This window comes from Lathyrus oleraceus, chromosome 3 (assembly GCF_024323335.1).
Source record: "Lathyrus oleraceus cultivar Zhongwan6 chromosome 3, CAAS_Psat_ZW6_1.0, whole genome shotgun sequence".
Taxonomy (NCBI): Eukaryota; Viridiplantae; Streptophyta; class Magnoliopsida; order Fabales; family Fabaceae; genus Lathyrus; species Lathyrus oleraceus.
The window spans coordinates 416505041-416516194 of record NC_066581.1 but is presented as its reverse complement, the minus strand read 5'-3'; the positions used below and the strand labels follow the sequence as shown (position 1 = coordinate 416516194).

The 11154-nt window shown below is 43.6% G+C and overlaps 1 protein-coding gene across 1 annotated transcript; it reads right to left on the bottom strand.

The window, feature by feature from the left end:
* Positions 1–261: 261 nt before the first annotated feature.
* LOC127127997 (uncharacterized) lies at positions 262–9974 on the bottom strand. The gene is made up of 2 exons (XM_051057256.1): positions 9193–9974; positions 262–5952 (listed from the first exon to the last, which is right to left on the bottom strand). Exon 2 carries the CDS (start codon positions 3597–3599, stop codon positions 930–932), a length of 2670 nt encoding a protein of 889 aa, XP_050913213.1. The 5' UTR covers positions 3600–5952; positions 9193–9974; the 3' UTR covers positions 262–929.
* Between the last annotated feature and the right edge of the window lie 1180 nt (positions 9975–11154).

Genomic DNA, 11154 nt, shown 5'->3' with positions numbered 1-11154 from the left:
CTTCGGCATGATAGATCGGGTTGTCGAAGTCATATGGGGGTGTAACAGAATTGTCATCAATGAGATCCGGAGAATAATCACATCTGCATGAATGTTGATTCATGCCTTGCTTTAGGGTCGGAACGAGACGAATTAAAAGGGAGGAAAATGAAAACAAACATTTCCATTTTATTATATTATTTTTTAAACTGCAAAAATAAATGAAAAACAGAGAACACCGCTTTTGATGCGAAAAACATCCGTTTATTAATGATGCAAATAATGAAAAATGAAACACATGAGGTAGCCCTTACAATGGACCATTACGTTTCAGACGAAACGTATGGCTTTCATGCAAACAGAATTAACAAACAGAAATATTACTCTTCACGCAGAGTGACAGTGATGATCTTATCGGCTTTCCAGTTCTGGATCTCCATTCCTGGTACGCACGGTTTTATCCACGAGTCGAGCTCGCAGTCACTGTCAGTCTCTTCACCCACAACACAGATGCGGCCTGGATCTAGCATTCCAGCACTGGTGAATGTGAACGGTTGGCGACGACCTTCATTTTGTCCAGACGAGCCTCGGCCTGACTGATAACCAATCCCAAACTTATCCTCCTTCACCGCAACATCTAACACTCTTCCCCAACCTGGGGCCTCTCCACTTTTCACCACATCCACAGCCTGTTTATAAGAAGCAATGGACGGCTTCTTCTCTCTTTCAGCGAAAACGGCATTCTCCACCTTGACGGTTTCAAACGCCTGGCTTGGTGTTTCAAATATTTCACCGTCCATTTCCACGTACTTAAATGAAGACAACTGGCTGACAAAAATATCTTCCTCGCTGCAAACTGTCACGACTTGCCCATCCAAGACATACTTTAACTTCTGATGTAGAGTTGATGTTACTGCCCCAGCAGCGTGTATCCATGGATGACCCAACAATCAGTTGTACGCCGGCTGAATGTCCATGACATAAAACACAGATTCGAACACCTCAGGACCAATCTTTACGGGGAGCTCAACTTCCCCGAACACAACCCTTTTAGAGCCATCAAACGCTCTAACCACCAGATCAGTAGGCCTCAAAATCAATCCCTCGCAGTCCAATTTAGCCAAGGCCTTCTTAGGCAACACATTGAGTGACGAGCCTGTATCAACCAAAACATGCGAAAGCACAGCTCCTTTACACTCCATCGAAATGTGTAGTGCCTTATTATGATTGCGCCCGTCCACAGTAAGATCGAGATCAGTGAAACCCAACCCATGGCTGGCATTAACACTTGATACCACTGTCTCTAATTGATTGACTGTAATCTCCTGCGGGACGTAGGCCTTCTTCAAGATCTTCAACAAAGCATCTCTATGACCTTCTAAACTTAACAACAAAGATAAGATCGAAATTTTGGACAGAGTCTGCTGCAAATGATCAACAAGTTTGTACTCAGACTTCTTAATAATTCTCAAAAACTCCTCGGCCTCAGCGTCAAACTCACTTTCCGGCTCAACAGGCGCCTGTGCCGCTCTATGAGTATCCTCATTCACCACCTGCTTTCCTTTTGCCCTGGCTAAAGCCTCTGCCTTATCTCTCTGTTCTTTTTCTACATCACCACCTCTCAACGTGTTAGGTGCAAACAACCTTCCGCTGCGAGTGAAACCACTAAGCCCGACATTGTCTACCTTTGAAACGGCAGTATCAACTGCAGCCTGATCTTCCTGCTTTTCCCCATTGCAATACACATCACCACCATAGTCCCATGGCACATCACCATCACCTTCATACGAAATAGGTCCAGGTACCGTGATGGTAATTGGAACCACATCTGCCGACACTGACAAGTGGACAGGATCGAAATAGATGGTTATCGTTGAAATATCCTCATTCTCCAAGGCAACTTTCTCGAATCGGAGACTTCCCTCATCCATCATTTTCTGAACCGTCTCCCTCAACATTACACACCCATTTGCAGTTACAGCACAAGCAGCACAATAATTACCACAACCAGGAAAAATTCCATTCTTTAACAAATGTCTCTTGACCACAGACATTGGGGTCCTCAACTGATCTACATCCGTCACCCCGATTTTACTTTTATCCTCAGAAATTACATTCACCCCCATTTGACCATGCGTTGGCATGGGATTAGCATTAACATTCGGCGATGGTGCAAAATTGATGGCCTTGGAATCCACCAAGTCTTGGACAACATGCTTAAAGGCTTTACAACCCTCAATATTGTGCCCGGGAGCACCAGAATGGAACTCACACTTGACGTTCTCATCATAATTTGCAGGCCTCTGATCTGGTCTTAACGGAGCTAACGTCCTCAACTGTACCAACCCGAGATCCTTCAACTTCTTCAACAGAAGGGCATACGTCATGGGTGGCCTATCAAACTGGCAATCTGCCATCCTTCCCCTAACTTGGTACCCAGCCCTTTGTGTTCTCTGCTGAGGTGGCTGCTGTTGCTGTTGCTGTTGTGCGGGTTGATTATCAGCAGGAATCGTTACTGCAGCAGTATGCTGGTAGTAATGATTCCTGCCGTGTCCTCTTTGGGCATACACAGCACTCGAGTCACCCTCTTTCTTGCGCTGACCATTTCCGAAGGGCTTCTTCAATCCAGACGACGGAGCATTTCCTTGTATTTTTTCCATTTTCAACCAGCTTTCAATCCTCTCACCAGCCACTACTATATCCGCAAAACCAGTAACTGGACATCCCACCATCCTCTCAGCAAAAGTCCCCTGAAGAGTACCCATGAACAAATCTGACATCTCCCGATCCACTAATGGAGGTTGAACCCTGGCAGCCAACTCTCTCCACCTTTGTGCGTACTCTTTAAACCCCTCGTTCGGCTTTTGAGACATACCCTGCAACTGGGTACGGCTTGGTGCCATGTCAGCGTTAAATTGGTATTGTTTGAAGAAAGCATCCCCCAAATCCTGCCAGCTCTTTATATTTGACGATCTCAACTTGGTGTACCACTCGAGAGACCCGCCAGATAAGTTATCCTGGAAAAAGTACATCCAGAGCTTCTGATCCATGGTGTAAGCAGATATCTTTCGAACAAAGGCCTGAAGGTGAGTTTCCGGGCAAGAACTTCCATTGTACTTATCAAACGTGGGCATCTTGAACTTCTGTGGGATCACAATCCCCTCAACCAGTCCCATATTTGTCATGTCAATAGTCCCAGGAGTGGTATGGCTTTCCAGAGCCCTAATATTTTCTGCTAGTACCTGAATCTCTTTGTTCGACGGTTGAACACCATACTGACCGAACTGCTCATTCACCATAGAGAACTGATCCTCTTCTTTATCCTCCACAGCCCCAAAGAAAGGAGAAAACTGAGTTTCCTTCAGAATGTTGCCAACATGACCTGGGCCACTGCCTACAGCAAAACCAAGACCACCACCATTGTTGATGAATACACCACCATTAGTTGTCTTCCTTCTGGGATCGCCACCACCCCTAGAACCACCAAGACCATGGTTGGAGTTACCCTCTTGACTATTGCCATCATTGGCAATCGAGGGCAGCTCAAGCTTCTCCACCTTCTCGGCGATTGCTTTCTGCTCCAGGGAGAACCCTTGCATGGCATTGATCAACTCACTCATTTTCTATTTCAGCTCGAGAATGTCAACGTTGGATGGATCCATCAGTCTAGGCTTGTTGCGTCTGGTAAAGTATCTGTGCGGACGAGTTACGTGCAGAGGGATGATTCTGCGTGCGCGAGCAATGATTCCTGTAACAACCAAACACGTTAGAAACCGACACCTGCAAAATAGAGGACAAGTTATTATGATTCATGCATGAATGCAATGTTTATCCGTATGAGGAACATTCTGTCCTTCGATCCTGGCTTCATTGAGACGGATAATAATTCGACAGCAACATTCTGACATAAATCATCTGGCTTTGTCGTACAGAACTGAAAGTTGTCCTTTAGCAAAGATATCACCCGACCATGTGTGTGTTAAGTAAGTGTAACACAGAAAAGCAAATAAAGCTTTCAGATCAATCACTGAACAATAATAACCACTGTATAGCAAAAGTGCGCAACATGTGCGAGAGTCATATATCATATCAGATACAAATCAACTTTACAATCCTCCAGAATCAGAAAGAAATACGAGCAAGTGAATTCCGTCAACATGCCTGACGGTAACCCAACACATGATAACAACTGCAATAAAAATCTAATCTGAAGAAGGTCCCACAGAAGGCTCTGCATCATCAACCATCCCGGTAAACTTCATAGTGAACCTGAGCTCAGTGTTCTCCTGCTGAAGTCTTCCCACCTCTTTTTGATGAATCTTCATCTGACGGAAATAATGGTCCCTCTCAGTAAGATAGTAATCTCTCTCGGCCATAATCTTCGCTTTCTCTTCTTCCTTAACCCTCAGCTTCGCTTCCCACTCTGTGGTAAGGGCTTTGGCTCTAGCTTCCCTCTGAGTCTTCACAAGGACTTGTCTCTTCTTTTCATCTTCAATGACTTTCAAAGCTCTAGCCAACTGCTCCTTGGTACGGTCGTGCTCCTTCGTAGATGACTCTAAAGCTTGGCTGATCTTATAATAATAGGCGGTGTCTTTCTCAAAACGCTTCACCTCCTGAGTATGTCTCTTAGCCTGGTCTTCTGCTTTCCCCTTGATTTCCTGATTAGCCAGTTGAATTCCAGCAACACTCATTTCTATCTCAGTCTTCTCTGCTTGCAGTTGATCTCTTGCCCTCCTCATCTCAAGAAATTCTTCCATACTGACAGAAGAGCGTGGCTCCTCAATCAACGGATACCAAAGATCACCCACGGGAAATGGAAGACGAGTGAGCTCGACCCTCTTTCTGAGCCAATCATCAAATGGAGGAAAAGACCTGTTATTAGCTCTACCAAAAGGAATCATGCCTTTCCTTTGAATGTTGCGCCATGCATCAGACACTTGCTCCAACAATGACTGATTACCCTCAACCGGGAAGTAGAAAGACTCTTGAATCTCACGCTCGAGGGGAGGAACCTCCATAGCAAATCCCATTTGTCTCTTAAGAAGCGTCGGGTTACAATTAATACACCCTTGAACTCCTATAAGGGGCACATTGGGAAAACTCCCGCAGCTATAAATAAAATCTCGTCCAGCTACATCAATGTGAGTCCAAGCTATGTCCTTGGCTCACAAACCCATCAACTTGGTTGCCCAATTTACCGTATGGTCAAGAAAGACAAAGGCACCCTTGAAAGGAAAATATCCCATGAACCACTTATATAACAATTGAGCACAACATCTAACCAATCCTCCACACCGCTTCTCGTTCCGATTATGGATCGAATAATAAACATCCCCAATCAAGGTAGAAATGGGATTCTTCTGAGCAAACACCCGGATGGCATTAATATCCACAAAATTCGTCAGATTAGGGAACAGAATAATTCCATAAATGCTTACGGCAAGCAAAGCACAAACAGTCTTCCAATTACCCAAAACAACATGTTCCTTGGCTTTGGCCTCCAAGAAACTCAGATGAAAACCGGGCAACTTCCCTTTCTCCTTCAAACCTTTCTTAGTCACTTCCGGGCTCAAATAAAGAGCACGAGAAATCTCAACAATATCAGGTTTTTCCTTGGTAACATAAAATGGAATTTGGTTTCTGACCCGAATGCCCAGAATACCGGCATAATCCTCCATCAAAGGTCCCAACAAATAGTCTGGGAAGACAAAACATCTCAAACCCGGATCATAAAACTGGAGAAGAGTATGGATGGCACTCCGATCCCCATCTGTGAGCCTAAAAACCATCTTCATAATGCTGCCATAAGCCTCACGGAACATCCCCACATGGTCAGGCGTGATCAATGCTATCATGCCCTTCAACACGCTAATCTCTGGATCAAAGAAACTGTAGACAACATCATCTTTTAAGTCGGTCCTCATACCTGGAACAAGGATGTCTCTCATCCAGAATCTCAATCAAGAATGTACCCTGCATATGGATAAACATGAGTTAGATGCGGATAAATGTAAAATGGGAATGATGCAGATGCATGAATGCAATGCATAGTGCCATCCTCCAAGACATCTAAACATCAACTGTACTGGATTCCGGGCTCAGAACTGATCACAACCATCCAAGGGACTAAGTAACCACAAATCCAACTCAGGGGATCCGAAATAAACGGAACCGAAGAATACATCACCATCATCACAGGAAAATCACTAAACGGACAGTAACAAGATCATCTGAATAAGTAACCCCACCTCTAACCCGGGGGATCCGAAATAAACGGAACCCGCCAATAAATACCACAGACAGAACTTCGGCGTGTCAGAAATAAACATCCATAAACCCAACTTATAAATAGAACCCAGATCATGAACCGAACCAAGGTCACCATCAAAGAGTCACCAACAGAACATGTACCTGCAGGAGTCAAACCCCTCCCCTCACAGGTGAATTCTAATAAGGTCATCCTAAGGCGGATAATCGGTCTCGACAATCGGACGAGATACTCAACGGGTTTGCCCTTTCGGGTGTGCCGTGCAGCTCTCATAAGATCACCTACACCAAAGATCCGGGAAAGAACGGTCACCAAAGTCAACGGCTCAAAAGAGATAACCCAACCATAGTAGAAACTCCACAAGGAAGAGCTCTCAAAAGAACCTCATCCGGTTGTGGTATGTCACGTTGCAACAACATGTTGATCTAACATGTGAGGAAACATGAGACCATGCTAATCCTAGGTGTACACTCGAGCTTGGGTTTTAGCCCCATTCAGAACACCCACCCCTAAATCAGAGGAACCACGTCTGTCCAGAATCCAACACAGTGATAACATGATGCATGCAAACATATATGCAGATATACATATAATCACAGTATAATAATCACAAATGCAATAAATAAAGCAGTAAAAGCAACCCAAACTACCCTAAAAACTATGCTAGAGAGCGCTAGGATTGACTCGCTTAGGGAAGATGGACCAGCAAGAGGTCAACTCCAGTCCCCAGCAGAGTCGCCAGCTGTCGCAACGCGAAAAACAACCGGCAGGGAAAATACAGAGCCGCCACCGGCGCTATTCATCCTATGACGGAAAGGGAGCGCAGGACTAACCTAAGAAAGGGAAAGGAACGGTCTTATGACCAGAGATTACAAGGTACGGGAGTCGGTTACGCAAGAGGAAGGTGTTAGCACCCCTCACGTCCGCCGTACTCGACGGGATCCACGCTCAAAAGATAGCTCTAAGAGAAGGAAAGGGTTGTTATTAAACTGGTCAAAGAATCTGCACAAACTGGAACGATAAATAGGTGGGGGAGAGAAAGAAGACGGAGGAAGTGGACTCGACAGGATGTCGCATCCTGGGCCTACGTAGTTTGTCAGAAACAAACATCAGAGTCAATGTAGTTCGGGAAAGGGAGACATGCTCGCTAAGACATCGCGTCCTATGCCTACGTGTCTTCTCTATCTAGAGGAGAATCAGAGCACTCGTAGCTCGGCTAACGCACGCTTAAACAAGACACAAAAAAGGGACGCTGAGACGTCAAAAGAAACACCCAAAAGGAAACAGAATGCCAATACATGGACTTACACCCGACTCCTAACAATAGCAAAAAGGAAACAGAATGCCAATACATGGACTTACACCCGGCTCCCAACAATAACAAAAAGGAAACAGAATGCCAATACATGGACTTACACCCGACTCCTATCAATAACAAACACTAACCAGCAAACACCAAAGAAAAAGGTTATCAGAATGAACCCCAACAAAGTAACAAAATATCCAGAATAGATTCCCGATATGTATACCAGTCACCACAAATGAACCCCAAAGATGAACCCCAATATGAACCCCAAGTGAATAACAATCATCACGAATGAACCCCAAAGATGAACCCCGATATGAACCCCAAAGATGAATGACAATCTTCACAAATGAACCCCCAAGGATGAACCCCCAATATGAACCCCAAAGATGAACCCCGATATGAACCCCAAAGAAGAACAATCGTCACAAATGAACCCCGAAGATGAACCCAATTATGAACCCCAAGTCAATATAGGCGAACCCCGAACGGATAACAGGTAACCAAAGTGAACCCCAACTAGTGAACCCCGACTAATAACAGAAGAAATCCAAGGTATGAACATACCACACACACACGCTGAACAAACGGGTACTCATACCAACGCCAGCAAATGTCGGAAACAAAGACTCGAAACGGTAAACACAAGTCGAGAATAAGGGTGAACACACGCGAAAATAAAGAAAAGGGTGAACACACGCGAAAACAAAGAAAAGGGTGAACACACGCGAAAACAAAGAAAAGGGTGAACACACGTGAAAACAAAGAAATTGCTCTCAACCTCCTGCCTACGTATCTCATCTGGTATGAGAATCAGGGCGACGTGGTTCCCCTTACCAGGGGTAAAACACTCTCCTAACCAGAGACCGGGGAAACAACAAACTAATAGGGAGACTAAGACTCGAGCCTACTAGTTGTCATGCAATCAATATCCCTAAGCTGAGGTCTCTAACAAGAACTTAACTCACTCTAGAAGCGAGTCAACTCAAGTCTAAACTCTACATACGTTCAACTTCCTCAGAAGTTAATCGTACGACTCCTGCAGAAATGGAGATGAGAAGAGGAAAGCAAATAAACACACCAACACAAGTGAACAAGCATCACACACTATATCCATACAAGAGTCTCAAATAATGGGTGGGCTTTAGTCAAGAGGGGTCATATCAACCTCGACAAACAAGCCAAACTGTAAGGGTAATCAAATGGGCTCTTAACCACTGACATTGAACGTCAGGGTGAGCAGATCAAAATGGTAATGAGGGTGAGACCTCATAGCTCTTAACCCTGGCCAGGGTGAGCTCATGACACAGAAAGCGTGGGGGTCCAGAAAGTGGGATCCTTTTCCACTTGACGGACTCTGGACAAAAGATCTGGGGCACATGTTCAGAAGCATCAACACGTAGTGCGAGCATAAAGAACGACACACTGAATAACGAGGGATCGGTTACAGATCCCTAACTTCCATCAATTGCCTCTTCTCTTGGAGGTCTTATCAAATATAACACATGCCTCTTCTTGGAGGTCTTTGGGCACAATTTTAAACAAACACAAACAGAGCCTCTGAAGGAGGACTTGCCAACAAAATGCTTGCCAAAAAGGTGACAAGACTCCAGACTACATGAAGTAAGAAGCTAACTACCTGAGTGGTGTGTCAACCACAACCCAATGCTCAAGCAAGAGCTAAAGCAAGTAAGTAACTAAGGTACCTGTACAAAGACTAAACAGTTAATAGTTCAATTGTAAAACCAGAAGACAAGCAGTGAAACCCTCTAACAGTTACACAATTCAATGCATAAGTGCTCTAGCACTCAAACAAGCTCATGAGCTCACCATATCAATTAAAACCCTACAAAACAGAAATAGGTCAGAACTCAATGCATTTGTATCTCACAAGGTGAGAACAAACCCAATCATCAATGATGAGTATCCACCTGAAAAAAGCGACAAAGTTAGTTTATGTATATCCAATCCAACACAACAAAGCATAAACAAACAATGGCAGGAGATGAATTGAATCACAAATCAAGGATCAAACCAATGCAAAAGAGGCAAAGGCTCACACCGCAAAGAAGACCCCAAACCAAGTCAAAGAATGGACCAAAAACAAACCCTAAAACTGGGTCAAAACTCTAGTACAAAGACAAGACTCAAAACCTAACCAAATGACCAATCCAGGACCAATCATTTTGCACATCACACATTCAAACACTCCCTCCAATGTCCTCAAAAGGACCAGCATCAAATCAATGATCAGGTATATCAACTTGCTTATGTAATGTAATGACCAAAAATATGCACAAAATGAACTTCCAACTTAGAAAATTCATATCAAATCAGAAATGCATGCAATGACTTTAGGATATTTTGTATGAGTTCCCTATCCCATGAATGTTCAATATGTAAAAGATCAAGTCCAGAATGATGCAAATGCTATGTGAACAAAAATGCACCAATTCAATGTCAAAAATGTGACACAAATTGTCACATTTTTCTCTATGTGTCAAAAATGATGATAACAGGTGAGAAAAAAATCCAAACCAGTGACTAATAATTCATGTCATGTATGCAAAAAAATTGGATCAAAAAGCTCAAAATTGAGGATTTCACAATGCATTGAATGCACTAGGTCAATTTGGCACAATATTGATTCAAAAATTCACACATAAAAATCCAGACATCAAAAATTCTTGAATTCAACACCATAAAAAAGTAGACGCAAATACAAAACTATGAAAAAAAATTGGGACTCAATTGGACAATTTCTGGATTTTTTATGAATTAAACAAAATGACCAAAATAATTGAAATAAAAAATAGAAAATGGAGGGAAATGAAATATTTGAATTAAATCAGAAAAATCACAAGCCACTGGATCTGGCGCGCTTTGAAATCAACGGTCCATGTTTAAACAAATGAAACGCACTGTTTCATTAATCCCAGTCATCCACCCAGTCAGCATTCAACGCTCGCGTGGCCTTGGTCAAACGAACACCATCCAATCACTCTTCCACGCAAGGCACCACATGGCACACACTCAGCAAACCCTAGCCATGACACAGACGCCGGAGCTCCGCTCCGGTCGTCTTCTCCGACGAGTCCCCGGTGGCTCCCACGGCGGCGCCACCTAAATTTTTTCCAGAAATTCACCAGACCACCACCATTCCCCTCATTTTTCCATGCTGATTGCAAATATCACCTTAGTTTCTCCTAATTCTTCCTAGGTTTGGCAAATCGAAGAAGAGAAGTTTTCAAATCCAAACTTCCAGTCACGACTATGTCCTCAATTCTCACTCAATCTCAATTCTAATCATATATTCATGACCTACACAACACGATCTTCAATCCTATAACCTAAAATCAGCAAAAGGAGAGAGTGAAAATGAAGTCACCTGGAAATGGAGATCTCTGAAATCGCGATCTCACAAGCTCAGCTGCTCCAGATCAACTCCTTTGAACTTCCTTTGAAGCTTTATGCAAAAAGAAATGGATGAAACCTCTTGAATGCACCTCAATTTCCAAATCCGTTCATCATGATAATACACTTGAACTACTCGATTTCTTGAAGAATTACACTAAACGATGGATGATTCTTGATCAGTGAA

Bases quoted from the DNA above. Each gene is read 5' to 3' on its own strand.
- LOC127127997 (XM_051057256.1), bottom strand. From the start codon at position 3,599: ATGAGTGAGTTGATCAATGCCATGCAAGGGTTCTCCCTGGAGCAGAAA.